The 20,968-nt window shown below is 34.0% G+C and overlaps 1 protein-coding gene across 5 annotated transcripts in view; it reads left to right on the forward strand.

Annotated features, from left to right (window-relative positions):
* The window catches only part of ZNF280D (zinc finger protein 280D), a 143,334-nt gene that overhangs the window by 100,104 nt on the left and 22,262 nt on the right, over positions 1 to 20,968 (forward strand). For all 5 annotated transcript variants that reach the window (XM_030318109.1, XM_030318107.1, XM_030318111.1 and 2 more), the window contains one exon: positions 14,202 to 14,247. In XM_030318109.1, coding sequence (XP_030173969.1) covers positions 14,202 to 14,247 — 46 coding nt within the window. The remainder of the gene's footprint in view (positions 1 to 14,201; positions 14,248 to 20,968) is intronic.

Raw genomic sequence — 20,968 nt, forward strand, 5'->3', positions numbered from 1 at the left:
CCAAACTCACGAACTGTGAGAGCGTGACCTGAGCCAAAGTCAGATGCCCAACTGACTGAGCCACCCAGGTGCCCCTAAATAGATTCTTTAATATAGGATTTTTCATGCTAGATGTGGCCCATGAGTGTCTGCAAGAATATTTATTCAACCTTACTTACTAATTTCCTGACATTAATTTCCATATAATACGTATGTAGAATGCTGATTTAGAGGAATCATTCTTCAGATTCTCTGACTTGAGAAATAAATAGCTGTGTAGGGTTAACGAGGATGGACTCCTAGACATTTCATTCATTTTTATGTATTTTTCTAGACTTTATAACTTGATAGCAATGTACATTTTCATGTTTTTAGAAGTTAAATAAAATCATATCTTCCATTATGTTTATAAAATTGAAGAAATACATAACAGGGACAACCAGTTATTAGCTTATTCTGTCTCTGATTATAGCTGCAACAAATTTTTTTTTTTTTGGAGGAGGAGGAGTATGGTTACTTTTCATTTCACACTAAGAACCTTAAGAATCTCTCATTTATTTGTAGCTTCTTCTCCTTATGCTTAGTTTATCAATATACCCACTTACCTACTTTTCTTGAGGCTATTTCCAGCCTTTTATTATCTGATTATCTGTTAAGGAGTTTCTTCCAATGTAAAGTTTTGATACTAGCTCCACATTAAACCCTCTCAGACTGCTAAGGGGACAGTAGTTAAATAACACAAGCTCTACAGTTGAGTGCCTCGTTTGGAGTTCCTACCCTGTTGTTTACTACAGTGTGTGTGACTTTGGGTGGGTTACCAGTTGTCTGTGCCCCATTCCTCATTTGTAAAATGCAGATAACAACAGTACTTGCTTATAAGGTGTTGAGGGAATTAAATGAATCAGTTTATGCATATAGTTCTTACAAAATAATTGGTCCATAGGAAGTGCTATACAAGTGTAAAGTTATCAGTGTTACTATTGTTGTTATATTACTACTGTTCATGATTTTATTTCTGCCTGCATTTTCTTAATCTTCATTAGGATTACTATTTTCAACCTAAGCTTCCCATACCATTTTCACAGATCAGTTTTGTTAACTTTCTTTTCCTAACCCAGTGTGTATATATATATATATATATATATATATATATATATATATTAGAGTTATTGTTGAAGCAAATAGTAGTCATGCCATTAGATTTTTGGTATCTGATGCTCACCAAACTGCTGTTTGAGAATGTCTGTGAATGCTCCTAGGTTCCCTTTAGTCATAATTGTATTTTATAAATAGTAAGAATAGTCTTTTCACCTAATTATCCTGCCTTATGCTGATTGCACTGTGGTTCATCTCATATTTTCAGTCCATCTCTCTGATTTTGAGATCCTTCAGCAGCCCCACTCTAATCATTTTGGTATTTGACTACCTGAGTTTGCTCTCATCTCCAAACTTGGAGAAGCTACTGTGCATCTCCTTTCCTTTGTCATTTATTGAAATGTAGGAACCTGTTGTTTGGAATCCTCCACATGGAAAAATATCTGTCTCCATCCCACTGTGAAGTATGGTATTGTGAAAGGAGTGCAGCTGTGAAATAAGGCAGCCCTAGGCTTAAGTGCTAGTTGTGTATCTAACCAGCTCGTTGAGCCCCAGCTTCCTCATCAATGAAAAGTCTGTGAGAATTCCTTACAGAGTCGTTAGAAAACGACATAATGTATGAAAATTAAATTAGTTAAGTTATTAACTTAAATAATTGAAATTATTAACTTCAATAATTAAAATTATTTAGCATTGGCCTGACAAAAAGTAGTTAATAAATGCATGTTGTTGCCATTGCTGTTCCAGCTGCTGCTGTTACTACTGCTACTACTGTTAAGGCTCTTCCTGATACTGCTCCAGCTGCTCCTGCTATTTCTGCTGTTAATACTGTAATTACTGCTACTGCTGATGACAGGAGACCCTGGAAACCACCTGTCAGTGGCATCTTCTCATCATTGAGAGTTTTAGTGCAATCGATTTGCACTGTAGTTATTCGTAATTTCGGCTTGTAGTTCAAAGGTCTTGCAGTACCTTCCTCCAAACTTCTGGGTGAATGGCATCTTATTGAAGTGCTTCAGTTGCATCTGATATAATTCTTTAATGTCAGATTGAGTATAGTTCTTACTTTTCTTGTCTAGAGACTATGAAACAACACCCTTGTTGAAAACTCGTACATAGGGGCACCTGGGTGGCTCAGTCGGTTAAGCATTTGACTTCAGCTCAGGTCATGATCTCACAGTCCGTGAGTTTGAGCCCCGCGTTGGGCTCTGTGCTGACAGCTCAGAGCCTGGAGCCTGTTTCAGATTCTGTGTCTCCCTCTCTCTCTTTTCCTACCCTACTCATGCTCTGTCTCTCTTTGTCTCAAAAATAAATTTAAAAAAATAAAAAAAGAAAACTCTCTTTCTCTGTTGAGGAGAAAACATTCCCTTTGAGCGTATAGAATCCCCCTTTAAAAGAAAACTTTTAAAATTATTAGTAGGCATTCATTTCCTGGCTACTTATTCGATATTACTAGATTTATGGATATGTATAACTGTGCCAGGTAGTAGTAGTAAAGTTGCTGTTCCTTTTGTAGACCTTTGAAATGATTTTTTTAAAAACTTTACAATGTTAGGGTGTAATTCAATCATGGAATTGTACTTTTCTATTTGTTTTTCCCTTATTTTCATTTTCTTCTTCCTCTGTCTTCTCCAGTATACTATCTGGGTGAATTAATTATAACATAGAATAGAAGTAAATTTTCAGGTTTTTTGCAAGGTTAATTTTCTTGACAACAAGTTCAGGTTAGAAAGATATTCCCCTCTAACACATCTTGGGAGTATGAGTCCATAGTAAATCCACAAAACCTCAAACTTAGAAAACTAGGCTACTTAACCAGTTGTCTACTTTATTGATTGAATCAAATGCACTAAAAGCCACTGTTTAAAGTGATTTTAGAAGTTGATTTGGTTGTCTCAGTTACCTTTAAGTTTGTTTTAATCAAAGTACATTAAACACCGGAGTTGAAGACTCCTCTCTCTTATTAACTTTATGTTCAAGTTACTTACTTCAGTTTCATTTGTGAAATAAATTTAAAAATAATCTTTATACTATTGTTTAGAAGATTGCAGGAGTGTAAAATATTTTACAAATAATTTGTATTATGTTTTATTAAATACTCCTAATTTAAAAGAGTACTAGGAAGAAATGAAAACAGAAAACTTACTTTCCTTAAAACTGAGTTCCTCTGTCTTATTTCAGAATGGCTACTGTGTTTTATTCTTAACACCAATTGTAACTGCATGGCTCTTTAATAGTATGATGTAAATAAATAACCCGCCCATATATTCCTTGACCCAAACATTGATTTCTTGCCTTCTGTGTGCAAGACACTGTATCAAGTGCTGGATATGGAAACATGAATAAGGCATAGTTCATGCCATCAGAGTAATTACAGAATAAGCCAATCAGAATTGTAGACACTGAATCCACATCTTCACAGGGCCACATAGTAAACTGATTTCATAACCAGTTAAACCAGTAATACCATGTATATATTACATTATGTGATTTTTGTGAAATACTATACCAACAGAGAATCTGGACTTGTTCCCAAAGAGAAGTATCACTATTATACCACTCTAAACAATACCAGTAACTCATTAATTATCCTTCATAAATGTAAGCCGCAAGTAAGCTCTTTTAGAAACAGAATGGCAGCCTTTTAAAGTAAGCTTTATGTTTAGGAATACTATCTTTCTTTAATGTTTACTTCTGGGGTGCCTGGGTGGCTCAATCAGTTAAACGTCCAACTTCAGCTCAGGTCATGATCTGACAATCTGTGGGTTCGAGCCCCACATCGGGCTCTGTGCATACAGCTCAGAGCCTGGAGCCTGCTTCAGATTCTGTGTCTCCCTCTCTCTCTGCTCCTCTCCTGCTCGTGCTCTGTCTCTCTCTGTCTCAAAAATAAATGAAAACATTTAAAAAATTTTTAAAAAATAAGTAAAAATGTTTACTTCCATTGAATACTGTGACCATTGAAGAGTATGTAAGAAATCATTCCATTATTTTCTTGTGAAATTCTGAAATTATTTGGAGAAATTATTTGTTCTGAACACATTATCTAAGTTAGAGAATCTTAAGTATTCAAAATGGTCAGTGTCTTCACTTCATATATTTGATTTAGTGGGAAAAAGGCAAACTGATCTCATTTATGAGGTATATGGAATTTATTTTGGGCTTATTTCCTTCTCTAAACTAAAAAAGTATTTTTTAAGTTTATTTATTTTGAGAGAGAGAGAGAAAGTATGAGTGGGGAAGGGACAAAGAGAGAGGGAGAGCGAGAATCCAATTGGGCTCCACAGTCAGTGAAGAAAGAGCCCGATGTGGGGCTGCATCCTACAAATTGTGAGATCATGACCTGAGCCAAAATCAAGAGTCAGACGCTTCACCAACTGAGCCACCCGGGGTCCCCTAATTTTTTTTTTTAATTTGAATATAGTTGACACACAGTAATCCACTAGTTTCAGGTTACAGCATATGGTAATTCAACTTCTCTATAAATGCTACGCTCACCACAAGTGTAGCTACCATCTGTCACCATACAACACTATTGTAATACCATTGACTATATTCTCTATGCTGTACCTTTTATTCCCATGACTTATTCCATCACTGGAAGCCAGGATCTCCACTCCCCTTCCCACATTTTCCCCATTCCCTACCACATTCACCTCCAGCAACTATCAGTTTGTTCTCTCTATAGGTCTCTTTGTGCTTTTTGCTTGTTTATTCATTTGTTTTGTTTTTTACATTCCACATATGAGTGAAATCATACAGTATTTGTCTTTTTGTATCTGACTTATTTCACTTAGTGTAATGCCCTTTAGGTCTATCCTTGTTGTTATAAATGGTAAAATTTCATCCTTCTTTGTGGCTGTATAATATTGCAGTGTGTGTACACATATATACATACATATACATACACATGTATGTACATATATGTACAAGTTATATATATATGTACATATATAACTTCTTCATTATACACTTATATATTGATAGATATTTGGTTTGCTTCCATATAAATTTATGCCACAATGAACAAAGGGGTGCATATATCTTTTAGAACTTGTTTTCCTTTTCTTTGGGTAAATACCCAGTAGTGGAATTATTGGGTCATGTGATAATTCTATTCTTAATGTTTTGAGGAACCTACATACTGTTTTCCACAGTGGCCATGCTATTAACATTCTCACCAACAGTACACAAGGGTCCCTTTTTTTTGTACATCCTCACCTTGTTCTTTCTTGTCTTTTTGATTTTAGCCATTATGACAGGATTTAAAGTGATCTCTCACTGTGTTGTTTTAATTTTAGTTAAAATACTTCAATATTGGTTTCAGGAGTAGAATTTAGTGATTTATCATTTACATACAACACCCAGTGCGCATCACAAATGCCCTCCTTAATACCTATCATCCATCTATCCCATCTCCCACCTATCTCTCTCCATCAACTCTCAGTTTGTTCTCTATCATTAAGAGTCTCTTGTGGTGTGTTTCCCTCTCTCCTCCCCCCCCCCAATATATTCACCTATTTTGTTTCTTAAATTCTACATGAGTTAAATCCTATGGTATTTGTCTTTCTCTAATTGACTTATTTCACTCAGCATAATACACTCTAGCTCTATCTATCTTGCAAATGGCAAGATTTCATTGTGGTTTTGATTTGCATTGCCCTGATGATGAATGATGTTGAGCATCTTTTTATGTGACTGTTGGGCATCTGTATGTCTGCTTTGGAAAAATAACTTTTCAGGTCGTCTGCCCATTTTTTAATTGAAATGTTTGTGTTGAGTTGTGTAACTTCCTTATATATTTTGGATATTAGCCTTTTGTCAGATATATCATTTGTAAATATTTTTTCTCAATCAGTACATTGTCTTTATTGTTTTGTTGATGGTTTCCTTCACTGTGGAAAAGCTTTTTTTTTTAAGTTTATTTATTTTGAGAGAGAGAGTGCACGCATGAGCTTAGAAGAGGCAGAGGGAGAGGGAGAAAGAGAATCTCAAGCAGGCTCTGTACTGTCAGTGCAGATCCTGATGCGGGGCTTGATCTCATCAACTGTGAGATCATGACCTGAGCTGAAGTCAGGAGTTGGCCACTTAAGTGAATGAGCCACCAGGTGCCCCAAAAGCATTTTTTTTATTTCAAGTTTTTATTTAAATTTTAATTAGTTAACATATATGGTAAAATTGGTTTCAGGTGTAGAATTTTAGTGATTTCGTCCCTTACACATAACACCCAGTGCTCATCCCAACAAGTGCCCTCCTTAATACCCATCACCTAATTAGCCCATCTCCACCCACTTCCATCCATCAACCCTCAGTTTGTTCTCTATAGTTAAGTCTCTAATGGTTTGCTTCCCTCTCTCTGTTGTTTTTTTCTCCCTTCCCCTATGTTCATCTCTTTTGTTTCTTAAGTTCCATATGAGTGAAATCATATGGTATTTGTCTTTCTCTGACTTATTTCACTTAGCATAATACACTCTAGCTCCATCCACATCATTGCAAATGGCAAGATTTTGAGGGCTAAGTAATATTCCATATATATATGTATTTACATAAATATGTATATCAAAATATGGTATACACACACACACACACACACACCTTCTTTATTCATTAGTCGATGGACTTTTGGGCTCTTTTATAATTTGGTTATTGCTGATAATGCTGCTATAAACATCAGGGTGCATGTGCCCCTTCAAATCTGTATTTTGGTATCCTTTGGGTAAATACCTAGTAGTGCAATTGCTGGACAGTAGGACAGTTCTATTTTTAACTTTTTGAGGAAACTCCATGCTGTTTTCCAGATGGCTGTACCAGTTTGCATTCCCACTAACATTGTAAGAAGGTTCTCCTTTCCACATCCTCGCCAACATCTGTTGTTTCTCGTGTTGTTAATTTCAGCCATGCTGACATGTGTGAGGTGGTATCTCATTGTGGTTTTGACTTCTATTTCCCTGATAATGAGTGATGTTGAGCATCTTTTCATGTGTCTGTTAGCCATCTGGAAGTCTTCTTTGGAAAAATGTCTATGTCTTCCCATTTCTTAAGTGCATTCTTTATTTTTTAGTTGTGAGTTTGATTCTTTATGGATTTTGGATACTAACCCTTTATCAGATATGTCATTTGCAAATATCTTCTGCTATTCCATAGGTTGTCTTTTAGTTTTGTTGATTGTTTCTGTTGCTGTGCAGAAGCTTTTTATCTTTATGAAGTCCCAGTAGTTTATTTTTGTTTTTGTTTTGCTTGCCTCCAGAGATGTGTCTAGTAAGGGGTTGCTATGGCCGAGGTCATAGAGTTTGCTGCCTATGTTTTCCTCTAGAATTTTGATTGTTTCCTGTCTCATATTTAGGTCTTTCATCATTTTTAATTTATTTTTGTGTATGGTGTGCAAAAGCTTTTTATTTTAATATAGTCCCAGTTGTTTATTTTTGCTTTTGTTTCCCTTGCCAAGGGAGACGTATCCAGAAAAACATTGTAACAGCCGATGTCAGAGATACTACTCTCTGTGTTCTCTTATGAGTTTTGTATGGTTTTGGGTCTCACAGTTAGGTCTTTAATCCATTTTGAGTTTATTTTTGTGTATGGTGTAAGAAAATGGTCCAGTTTCATTCTTTTGCATGTAGCTGTCCAGTTTTCCCAGCACCATTTATTGAAGAGGCTGTCTTTTCCCCATTGTATAGTTTTGCCAGTGTTCACTGTCATAGGTTAATTGACCATATAAGCAAGGGTTATTTCTAGTCTGCCTTTTCTGATCCATTGATTTATGTGTGTTGTGCCAGTACCATACCATTTTGATTACTACAGCCTTGTAGTATATCTTGCAATTGGGAATTCTGATACCTCCAGTTTTGTTCTTCTTTCTCAAGATTGCTTTGATTTTTCAGGGTCTTTTGTGGTTACCTTCTCTAAACTGTTGAAATGTAACTGGGTATGGAGATAATGGGGGCTCATGCGCTTGGATTTCTCTCCCCTACCATGGACATTAATATGTCAAACCAAATCTTGAGCAATTCTAAAATGGTTTCTCCTTTTCAAAGTGGGTACAATATATTTGCCCCTACTATGTAATTACAAGTCAGTAGGTAGGAGCTATGTGTCAAAATATGGTGGTTCCTGGCAGTTTGGACCTCTATTTTTGATACCCGGTAAGCAGAGAAGGATGTGAGAATCAGTGAAATGAAAAGATAAATGAAACTTTAGTGTAGTCCTTCATTTAGGACAAACTGTACCAGCTTCTGCCAGTGATTCTAAGGTTACTAGTTTTTTCAGTCTTCTGGTCCTGATGGTGCTTGTTTATTATAAATTAAATATTCCAGACTTAATTCAATATTGCCAACAAAATGACAAAATAGAGCCCTAGTCTGGCATCAAAATCTTCTGCCTTCACTAATGGTCTTATTATTATTAATTTTTTTGCTTCACAATTTCACAAATATTTTGTTTCTTTTGATTCCTGTCTCTTGTTAATTCTTTCTTCGATCCATACAGAGTGGTTTTTTACTCTTGTCTTGCCTAACTTTAGATCATACCTAAGTGTTTAGAAGTGGATAGATAATTTCATATGATAGCAAATAAGGCTGGTCCTAACAGGAGTATACCAGCAATCAAAATAAATATCTAATGTATTGTGTTTAAGAGTTGGGGGAAGTATGGCAGGGAAATCTCAAAATATGAAGGATATTTAAGTGGTAAAAGGCTTTACGAGCCTGTGTGGTACATCAAATAAATTCTGGACAGTAAGGTTGACTCCCAACTCTACCCATGTCATTAATAATAACTAACATTTATTGAGCACATGTAATGTGCCAGACACTCTTCTTTTTTGTATTTATTGACTCATTTAATTCTCACAAATTAATGAGATATGTGCCAATTTTATGGATAATTTTATGGGTAAGACAGTTGAGGTACAGATACATAATTTGCTCAAGGTCACATAGCTTTCAAGTAGAGAGACTCCATTTAAATTATGGCAGTCTGTCTTCAGAGACCAAAGTAATAAGCACTGTATGCTATTGCTTCTCTGGTTGTACTTGTGGTTACACATGTAATTCCTGCTTTGTTTCTGATTGGCTGTGGAGCTACATGGGACTGAGCTTCAGTGTGTTTTCACAGGAGGGTAGGCAGCAACTGACACACTTGTAGCATTGATGTACTGTAGGCAATAGGACATTTCAGCAAACAATGGCCATAAATTGGTCTATTAGTAAGATTAATTTGGCAATGATACTCAGCATATTTAAGAGTGGAAAACACGGGGCGCCTGGGTGGCGCAGTCGGTTGAGCGTCCGACTTCAGCCAGGTCACGATCTCGCGGTCCGTGAGTTCGAGCCCCGCGTCAGGCTCTGGGCTGATGGCTCAGAGCCTGGAGCCTGTTTCCGATTCTGTGTCTCCCTCTCTCTCTGCCCCTCCCCCGTTCATGCTCTGTCTCTCTCTGTCCCACAAATAAATAAACGTTGAAAAAAAAAATTAAAAAAAAAAAAAAAAAGAGTGGAAAACATCCAGAGGCAGAGAGATAAGTTAAGCTTTTTCACTTTTCTTGGAATGATTATAAGGGAGCCTGATTCACAGGAAAGGAATTGGCTGTGAAGCAATGCAGTGGAAATTTGAAGTAGAGCCACCACTTTTAATCCCGGTTCTATTGCTTAATAGACTTATTTAGCATTTTTGGGCTTCAGATTTTTCTCATCTATAAGACAGGGACAGTTGTACAATCTCTTAGGGCTCAAGTCTAATTCTAATACACTGTGATATTTCTGAATTGAATTGTTGATTGATTGAAATAAACTAATAAAAATGGGGGTGGGGTAAAGCTCTGGATGATGACCCTGAGGTTATCTGTTTGGAAGTGATGGTTGGAATTTTTCTTCAAGGATGAAATAAATAACCCTGAGCAGTTCTGAGTGGTAAATATTTCCATCTGAATGTTTTGCAGGCATCACAAGTTCATTTTCCCCCCACAGTATATGTTGTTTCTCCACCTGAATTTCCTTTCTTGGTTAATAGTATTACCATTCTCTTGCCACTGAGGCAGACATATAGGTGGTCCTATTTACTCTACTCATTTATCTTTATCAAGTTGGTACTTATATTCTGTTGGTTTTTATTTTGTTTGTTGTCTCCCTAAACCTTCCTCTTCTTTATTGACACTACTGCTTTACTTGCAACAGGCATTAACTGTCTCTTCTCTGGACTTCCTGGGTGGAACCTATCTTCTCCTAATACTACCCTTTCTCTTTCTTTCTTAAAATGTTTATGTATTTTAATAGTAAAGGAGAAAGTAGAGGAGGGGGTATTTATTTTGAGAGGGGGGCAGGGAGAATCCCAAGCAGGCTCTCCACTCAGCATGGAGACCCACCCACATGGGGCTTGAGCTCACGACCACGAGATCATGACCTGAGCCAAAATCAATAGTCAGACACTCTTCTGAGCCATCCAGGCATCCCTACCCTTTGCATTTCTGATGCACAAATTTAATCATACTTTCCTGTTCGCCTGAAAATAAAGTTCTTAACATAAGCACTTTACCCAGGCAATCAACATCTTTCCTGAAGTTGTCCTTGCTAGTTCTTCAATTGTGTTTTTGACCCCTCTCCTTTGTTCTCTACATTTCAGGCTTATGAGACCACTCAGGTTCATGTATCATTGTCTTGTTTCATACTTCTTTTCTTTTGCATTGCCTTGAATCCCTTTCTCCTGCTTTGCTAACCCTTGCTCTTGCTGCAAAACCAGGTTTACTGTAGTATATTCATTGCTTCCTTGCATGTTCCCCTTCATAGTGGCTCAGTCCTTTGTACAGTCATTCCGTCATATAGATGTCTCTTTTTCAACAGTACATAAGCATTTGCTTCTGTATGTTTCCTTTATGGTGATGGTGAATTCCTTGATAGGAGGGACTGTGTCTTTGGACTGGAACTCTTAGCACAGTACCTGATGCATGTGCAACCTAGTAAATGTTTAACTCAGTTACCCTTTCTGCATATCTATTAACATCTCCCACAACATATGATCAGAAATGGTAGACTAGATGTTTTACTACAATTTATTAGTCTGGTGATTACTATCTTAAATCCAATCATGAGTGTCTAAGTGGAAGATCTTAAGAACTGATTGATTTTACTATTGGCTTTTACAACTTTTTAGCTTTTTTCATATGCTTACAAATATTCTGAAATTGAAGATTACATTTTAAAACTCAGCATTGAAATTTGGGGCTTTTAAATGTGATTAGAAGGAAAGAATGTAGCCTGGCTGAAATGAATCTGAACATTTTTCCCTTTATAGCTCTTCCCTTTAACCCGTGGTTATGTATATAGTATGAATGAAACCTGCAAAGAACACACTAATGTAATTGACCTGAAATATTTATTTTACATGTAGCCTTGGATTAGTTATGTGACCTGCAGAAAAATGCAAGAAGTGACATTTAGTTTACTTTAACCTTTAGAGAGAAAGGATTGTCCTTTATCAGAAAGATCTGTTTCAGCAAGTTCACATACAGAGGAAAAGTAACTTATTTGCAATCTTGATTTCTAATCATTGTTGAAATTGATCACCAGTCTTTCTGTTCTCTTTACACTGAAATCTTAGTGTTTGTTTCAAATGCTGTACTACATTTTTCTATAAAAAGTTATTGCAACATTCCCAGGTGAAAAGTGTAATTAACTTAAATAGCAGGTCTTTAGCTCAGAACTTTGAGCTTAGCAAATTTCACTGTCTTCTGCCAAGCAATTGAATATCTCAAATGATGACTATTTCAGCAGGTATCTTTAATGAATAAGAATTACAGGTAAGAACATTTTTTTCTTTTCCAATAAATGTTAATGAGTTGCATTAAAATTTGTTAATCTTTTTAATTTGTTAATCTTAAAGTATGCTTTTGTAATTATAAAAATGTAGTGTACATTTTAGTGATGAATTTGTAACTGAAATTTTTTATAGTGTGCTTTTCTAATTTTTTAAATATTTTCTTAAGTATTTCGCTGGTTATTATAATTCTGTTCCATAAACAGAATATCAGTATAGTTAAAATAAGATTGGGATCATAGACCTCTTACTGCTAATTATTTCAATAACTTACTTTGTTCTCATTTACTAGTTTCTTAGCCAGTAAAATGAAGCGTAATAAAAACCTCTGTCACTAACCTACCTTCCAGAGATAGTAGGAGGACCCAGTTTCCCCAAATGAAATGTCAGCAATAATAGTAACACATGCTTATTGGCTTTCATTTTAATTGTTGCATAAAATCGTTCATTAGAACAGCCATATGTGAAAATGATAAGCATAGTAAAGTTTCTTTTGTAAGAATGTAAGGTTGATCTTTGATAATATTTCAGTAATAAGCTGAGAAGGAAAATTCTTTTATAAAATATTTTTAAACTACTTTGTGAGTAGTTTGTTGCACGGCTTTTCAAACTGAGTTTAAAATATTAACTGCTTAGAAATAAAAATCAGTTGTAATATACAAATTTATTTTAAAGATTTTTAAAATTTATTTATTTTTGAGAGAGTATATGCACATGAGTGTGCTAAAGGGGGAGGGGCAGAGGGAAAAAGAGAGAATCCCAAGCAACGTGGACTCACTCTAATGAATGGTGTGATTATGACCTGAGCCAAAATTGAGAGTCAGACACTTAACCAACTGAGCCACCCAGGCATTCCTATTCAAATTTACTTAAAATTTCATTAGTCTAATGTTTACTTTTTGTTTCTTCAGACTAAGGTCTCATATTTTCTTACTATTTTGTAGATATTATTCTTAAGACTAGCATTTTCCTGTATAAATCATTAAAGCAATGAAGTTAGACTAAACACTTGAAATTTCATCTGTATGAATATTGTTTTTCACAGTTAAACACTTTCAGGAATTACAAAATCTTTGACTCCCAAAATGATTGACATTTATGCATTTTGTCAATATTTCTGCAAGTTTTATTTGCTTAAATTTGTTTAGTAAATTAGTTATAAATTATTGTAATACACTACTAACATAGTAAAAGAACAAAAAAAATGCTCAATTTCCAATGGTTTGCAATCTCATGTAATAATTAAAATATAGATAAGTAATTTTACACAAATTATTGTTAATATCTAGTAAATTATTAGCCTTTATCAACCCACTTTTTTCAGTTTGACTACAGAGAATGGAGAAAGAAAAGGATGTATGTACACCAGCTGTATTTCACTAACCATGAGAGTAGCTTTTAGGATATTTGACATTTCTATCCTATTATATGTCTTCATTTGTGTACATGAAATTTAAGTCAGTATAACTGTTGCTTATGTTAAATGTATTAACCTTTTAGGTATAACTGTAAGCCTTCATAAAATAATGAATTCACCTTACTATGTATTAATGGCATTTTAGATCAGGTAGGCACTCAACTTATATGGTTTATAATTGAGTTTAATATATAATATCAGCAAATAATATTGAGTTATCAGCAGTTTGTAAAAGATCTTTTGGGAAAGCTAGCTTTTATATTAAATTATTTCAAAAGATTTTATAGATGGTATATGCCTTTCTGAATGTAATAAGTTACAATTAGTTTTTTATTTCTAGAAGCCAAGTTTAAAAATTTATAGTTACTATTTGAGCTATGCTTATGAAGGCTCTTAAGAGACTATATCCTTCAGAATTCTAAATTATTTCTGTGAGTTTGCCACTTTAATTATAATAGATATCAAAATAGCATTACATTGAATTTCATAATAGATAAAATTTCTCTTTCTCTTTTCTCCCTTTTTAAGCCCTATAATAGTAAATACTCATGCATATTTATATATGAGGCATAAAATGTGCTTTCATTTTTTAAATGAAAAGTAATTCCTTTTTTGAAATTGTTTTACTAATGTATTATGTCCTTTATTTATAATTGTATTTAACATAGAGAAAATTTCATAAGTGCTCTTAACTTTAGAAAAGAAGGAAATACATGTATTAATTTATTTAGCACATTTATTGAATCTGTTTATTTTGTGCATTTTATTTTTCCCTTAAAACATTTATAGAAGTCATTTACAAATCTACTTTAGTTTAGATTTACATTTTAATTATTTTAAACATGCAAAAAAGAACTGTCTCATATTTTTCCATTGTAAATATAAAATATTCAATACTTATTTTGTTTTCAAGATTAAAAAATGAAGCTCCCACTAAGGAACAAGAACCTGTGTCTGAGGTAAATTTTGTTTTATTTGTACTTTAAAGGTTTATACATTTGAAAGTATTATTGGTTTAATTTTTCAGACATTTCAATTCATTGTGTGTACATCAATAATTATTGGCATATGGCATATTATCAGGGAAAAAAATTTTGAGATTTGTTTTTTGTTTGTCTTTAGATAATAAAAATATGTAACTCTAATAAGATGTTTTTGTTTTTACAAAGGCATCACATATTTCACTTGCCTGTTGTTTAGTTCAACTAGTGAGTTAATGGAGATAAATTTATGATATAAAAATCCTGAAATCAGTAAAACCTCAAAGATTTGACACTTTGGAATACTAATCTTTCCAGATGATTATATTTTCTGGGATTTTTTAAAAGACTTAACTAGTTTTTAAAATAGAAGTATTTTATGTTTTAGCTACTTATTAAATGTGTTTTACCTATCTTAAACTGGTACTCTTAATATAACACTCAGGATTATCATATAAATGTTATTTACTAGGCAGTCTGCTGGATGTGTATAGAAATAGTTTTGCTCAAGTACTTGTTCTTTTGATGTCATTATTTTTAATATTACAAAATATTACATGTCTCCTTCTGAGTGTAATGAAGTGAGGCAGGTTCAGCATTTATGTTTGGAACAGCATTTCTTGTCTTGTAGAGTTAGTGAGACCTAGACAGAATTAGCCGCCTTCTTCCAAGCAGCTTTCTTTTACACCACAGAAAGTTTCCTTCAGTTTGAAACGTTTTTAACTACAAATAAGTTTCATAGAAATGGGATTTTTTTGATTATATGATTATTCTTGAGTGAGTTTTGGTAGTTGTAGTTTTTAATGTTGAATTTATCTGTGTAGAGTTGTTTGTACTATTTCCTTATTCTTTTAATGTCTGTAAGGTCTGCAGTGATAATCCTCTTGTTCATTCCTGATGTTAATAGTTTGTGAGTTCTTTTTTTTCTATTATTGCCATATATTTTACTTTTATATAGGTTATAAAGACAAAGTACAGTGTTACTGTTTTTGTTTTAGATAGTTATTTTTTTAGAGCAGTTAAAAATTCTAAAAAAAAGTTTCATATTCACCGCTGTTTTTACCATGCCCAATGCTCGTTGTTTCTTTGTTAGCTCCCCGTTTCTGTCTAGTATCACATTCTTTTTGCATAAACAACTTCCTTTGATATATTTTATGTTGCAGATCTACTGGTAATTAATTCTTCTGTGCTTTTTTCATTTAAAAATATCTATATTTTTCATTTTTGAAAGATATTTTTTGGTGAGTGTAGAATCATTTTATTATCTCTTGGTTTACATATTTTCTGACAGAATGTCTTACTGAATTTTGATCTTTTATTTATATATGTATATATATATGTGTATATATATGTATATATATGCATTATGTGTATATATATGTATATATGCGTATATATGTGTATATATGTATATATATGCGTATATATGTGTATATATATGTATATATATGCGTATATATGTGTATATATATGTATATATATGCGTATATATGTGTATATATATGTATATATACGCATATATATGTGTGTGTGTGTGTGTGTGTATATATATATATATATATATATATATATATATATAAATTTTTTGGTTGTCCTTAAGATTTTATCTTTATTTTATCTATAGTTCTCATCAGTTTGAGCATGATGTATCTTATTCTGGATCGTACATATGTTTATTTATGTTTATCTAGTTGTTTTTTTATTTGGGACATTTACCCTGATTGGTGTTCTCTGAGCTGTCCTGTTTCTTCTACTTTTGGGGTTTCAATTTCCTCTGAGCTGTCCTGTATCTTCTACTTCAGTTTCCTAAATACTATACCATTTGATGTTTGTCCCTGTTCTTAGATGCCTTGTTTTAGTCTCCACCCTACCCCACACACACTTTTTTTTGTGTTTTAGTGTGGGTAGTTTCTACCTATTGACGTTTATTCAGTTTCACTGATTCACTTTTTCAGTGTATCAGGTCTGCTGATGAGCTCATCAAAGGTATTTTTCATCCCTGTCATTTGTTGTTGTAGTTGTTGTTTTCCTAGCATTTGCATTGATTTTTGCAGTTTCTGACCCTCTGCTAAAATTCCCATTCTGGTCATGCATGTTTTCCTCCTTTTTTACCAAAGGATTTAACATACTAATAATAGTAATTTAAAATTTTCTGTCTGATAGTTCCAATAGCTGGGTCATTTATAAGTCTGGTTCTACTGATTGCTTTGTCTCCTTACAGTCCATTTTTTCCCATTGCTTTTTTTTTGGTGTTATATCATGTTTGGTTAAAAGCAAGAAATTATATCTAGGACTAAGATAAATAGTGTATATATATCTGAAAATAGGTGTACCTTTTCTTATGTTAAGTCATTACTATGGAATTTTGTTTCACTTAATAGTGAGTTGAACTGGGTTGTAGCTTTCTTGTTGCCATGGTTACCCTTAACATACTACAGGTTCAATTCCTCTGGTATTTCTTTGTGCTTAGGGTGGGAGTTATATCACTGGAGGTTTTTTCCCTCAATATCCTTGTTTCACACTCAGCTTTAGTCCTTGTGACACTGAGTCTTAGAGGGTGTGTCTTTCTCTCTCTACACTGTTGCCTTTTTTTCAGCAGTAGTGCTATTGTTTGTTATTTGGTGTTTGCTAGCCTGGAGGTGGGTGGTGGGGCATGGGGTGATGTTCTGTATTCTGGTTTTGCCTCACTCTTAAGATGGCTGTGTTCTGGGTCTTGAGATTAGGAATTTTTTCTTCCATCCCCTAGCCACAGTTGGTCTCTGTGCCGTGGGGACAACAGAGTTTGCCCATCTTCTTTCCAGTATGTAGAGGCATGAAGAAAATTTATGAATCCATATGAATATGAATCCATATTTTCATCATGTCATCTACTGATTCTTTTCTGATACATTCATACTTGACTAGAATAAATCTTTGAACTCTTACTTTCCTTTGATTGCCCTGTTTCATCTGTGTCAAATGAAACCAGCCTTTTAGACATAAACCAAATTTCTTAAATTTATTTTTTGTTAAAAGAAAAAACCTTATACTAAAAATTCAGCAAGCCATCATCAGGGTTAAAGGCAGTCATATTGAATGGAAGGCTACATAGAACAATCTTGGTCCAGGTATGTCTTTCAAGTATAATGTGATGTGGATAGTTCTTTGAATAGATGCAAGTATTTATTTTAGGTACACCTGTGATAGGATGGATAGGCTGAATTAATCTTCAAGATTTTGATTAGATGGTGTTATCATGCCCAGATAATATTTTCCTGGTATCACTCTTTTTCATTCTGTAGTTTTACATTTTCTCTTTGAAAGTTAGTTCCTTTCCTATACTAGATTATAGTTGGAATTATGATTTAGTGGCTTCTAACATAGCCTCTGTTACACAACTATTTGTATTCTGTATGCTCAACAGTCTACTGCTATTGATCTGTAACTGTATGTATACCATGAATCTTCCCCTCCAATTTGAGGGTTAGTGGAGTTTCATTATAATGTAGGTAGGGAGTAAGAAGAATCAGGTAGAGATGCCTTTTTTTTCTAAGTTTTTATTTAAATTCCCGTTAGTTAACATATAGTATAATATTAGTTTCAGGTGTACAATATACTGATTCAACACTTCATACCACAACCAGTGATCATCACAGCAAGTGCACTCACTCCCTGTTCCCCATCACCTATTTTACCCATCCCCTCCACCTCCCTTCTGGTAACCATCAATTTGTTCTCTGTCGTTAAGAGTCTGTTTCTTGGTTTGCATATCTCTTCGTTTTCATTTTGCTCATTTCTTTTGTTTCCTAAATTCCATATATGAGTGAAATCATATTGTGTTGTCTTTCTCTGACTTATTTCGCTTAGCATAATATTCTCTAGCTCTGTCCATGCCATTGCAAATGACAAGAATTTCATTCTTTTTTTATGGCTGAGTAATACTACATCTTCTTTAAACATTCATCAGCCGATGGACATTTGGCTATTGTAGATAATGTAGATAATAACCCCAATCTCAAGATTGGGGTACATGTATCCCTTTGAATTAGTATTTTGTATTCTTTGGTAAATACCTAGCAGTGCATTTGCTGGATGGTAGGGTAGTTCTGTTTTTAACTTTTTGAGAAACCTCCACACTGTTTTCCAGAGTAGTTGCACCAGTTTGCATTTTCATCAATAGTGCAAGCCACATCTTCTCTAACACCTCATTTCTTGTGTTGTTGATTTGAGCCATTCTGACAGATATGCAGTGATATCTCATTGTAGTTTTGTTCTGTATTTCCCTGATGATCAGTGAGGTTGAGCATCTTTTCATGTGTCTGTTGGCCATCTGTATGTCTTCTTTGGAAAAATATTTATTCTTGTCTTCTGCTCATTTTTGAAATGGGTGATTTGTTTTTTGGGTGTTAAGTTTTATAAGTTCTTTATAGATTTTCGATCCTAACCCTTTATTGGCTATGTCATTTGAAAATATCTTCTCCCATTCTGTAGGTTGTCTTTTAGTTTTGTTGATTGTTTCCTTAGCTGTACAGAAGATTTTTATTTTGATGAAGTCCCAGTAGTTTATTTTTGCTTTTGTTTCCCTTGCCTCAGGAAATCAATCTAGAAAGAAGTTGCTGAGGCTGATGTCAAAGAGGTTACTGCCTATGTTCATGAGAATTTTTATTTTTTCCTGTATCACATAAAGTCTTTCATCCATTTTGAATTTATTTTTGTTTATGGTGTTTCTTAAGAAAGTGGTCCAGGTTCATTTTTTTCCATGTTGCTGTCCAGTTTTTCCAGCACCATTTGTTGAAGGGATTTTTTCCCATTGATTATTCTTTCCTGCTTTGTTGAAGAGTAATTAACCATATAGTTGTGGGTTCATTTCTGGTTTCTCTGTTCTATTCCATTGATCTATGTGTTTGTTTTTGTGCCAGTACCATATTGTCTTGGTCACTACAGCTTTATAATATAACTGGAAATCTGGCATTGTGATGCTTACAGCTTTGCTTTTCTTTTTAGGATTGCTTTGGCTATTCAGCATCTTTTGTGGTTCCATTCAAATTTTAGGATTGTTTGTTCTAGCTCTGTGAAAAATGCTGTTGGTATTTTATTAGAGATTGCACTAAATGTGTAGATTGCTTTAGGTAGTATTGACATTTTAACAGTATTTGTTCTTCCAATCCATGAGCATGGAATGTCTCTCCTTGTGTTTTTGTCATCTTCATTTTCTTTAATCAGCATTTTATAGTTTTCAGAGGACAGGTTTTTCACCTCTTTGGTTAGTTTTATTTCTAGGTATGTTATTATTTTGGGTGCAATTGTAAATGGGATTGATTCCTTAATTTCTCCTTGTGCTGTTTCATTGTTATGTATAGAAACACATCAGATTTCTGTGTGCGGTGCCTGGGTGGCTCAGTGGGTTAAGCATCTGACTCTTGATTTCAGCTCAGGTCATGATCTCATGGTTTGTGGGATTGAGCTCCCACTGTCAGCATGGAGCCTGCTTGGGATTCTCTCTCTCCCTCTCTCTCTCTGCTCCTCCTCCACTCGCATGCTCTCTCTCAAAATAAATAAATAAATTAATTAATTAATAAATTAATAAACACTAAAAAAAGGAAATGCAACAGATTTTCGCACATTAATCCTGAAATTTTACTGAATTCATGTATCAGTTCTAGCAATTTTTTAGTGTAGTCTTATGGATTTTCTATATAGAGTATAGAGTATATATTTTCTATATGGATACTCTATATAGAGTATCATGTCATCTGCAAATAAAGAAAGGTTGAATTTTTTTTCGCTAATTTGGATGCCTTTTATTTCCTTTTGTCATCTGCTGAGTGTAGGATTTCCAGTACTGTTAAATAGTAATGGTGAGAGTGAACATCCCTGTCTTATTCCTGACTATAGAGGAAAAGCTCAGTTTTTCCCTGTTCAGTATGATATTAGTTGTGTGTTTTTCATATATGGAATTTATTATGTTGATATGAAGTTTATTATGATTATGTTTATAATTATTATTATTATTATGTATCACATTGATTGATTTGTAAATATTGAGCCACCTTGCAATCCAGGAATAAATCCTCCTTGATTGTGGTGAATGTGTTTTTAAATGTATTGTTAGATTCAGTTTTTTAGTATTTTATTGAGAATTTTTGCATTTGTGTTTATCGGGGTATTGGCCTTTAGCTCTCTTTTTTAGTGGAGTCTTTGTCTGGATTTGTTATCCGGGTAATTCTGGCCTCATACAATAGATTTGGAAGCTTTCCTTCCTTTCCCATTTTTTGGAATAGTTTGAGCACAGTAGGTATCAGCTCTTCTTTAAATGTTTGGTAGAATTCTCCTCTGAAGCCATTGAGTCCTGAACTTTTGTTTGTTGGGAATTTTTTGATTACTGATTCAACTTCTTTCCTGGTTATTGTTCTGTTCAAGTTTTCTATTTCTTCCTGTTTCAGTTTTAGTAGTTTATATGTTTCTAGGACTTTACCCATTTCTTCCAGGTTGTCTAGTTTGTTGGCGTATAGTTTTTCATAATATTCTCTTATAATTGTTTGTATTTCTGTGGTGTTGGTTATTATTTCTCCTCTCTCATTTGTGATTTTACTTATTTGGATCCTTTCTCCTTTCTTTTTGATAAGTCTGGCTAGAGGTTTATCAATTTTATTGATTTTTTTTCAAAGAACTGGCTCCTGGTTTCATTGATGTATTGTATTATTTTTTTAGTTTATCATTT

Source organism: Lynx canadensis, chromosome B3 (assembly GCF_007474595.2).
Source record: "Lynx canadensis isolate LIC74 chromosome B3, mLynCan4.pri.v2, whole genome shotgun sequence".
Classification (NCBI taxonomy): Eukaryota; Metazoa; Chordata; class Mammalia; order Carnivora; family Felidae; genus Lynx; species Lynx canadensis.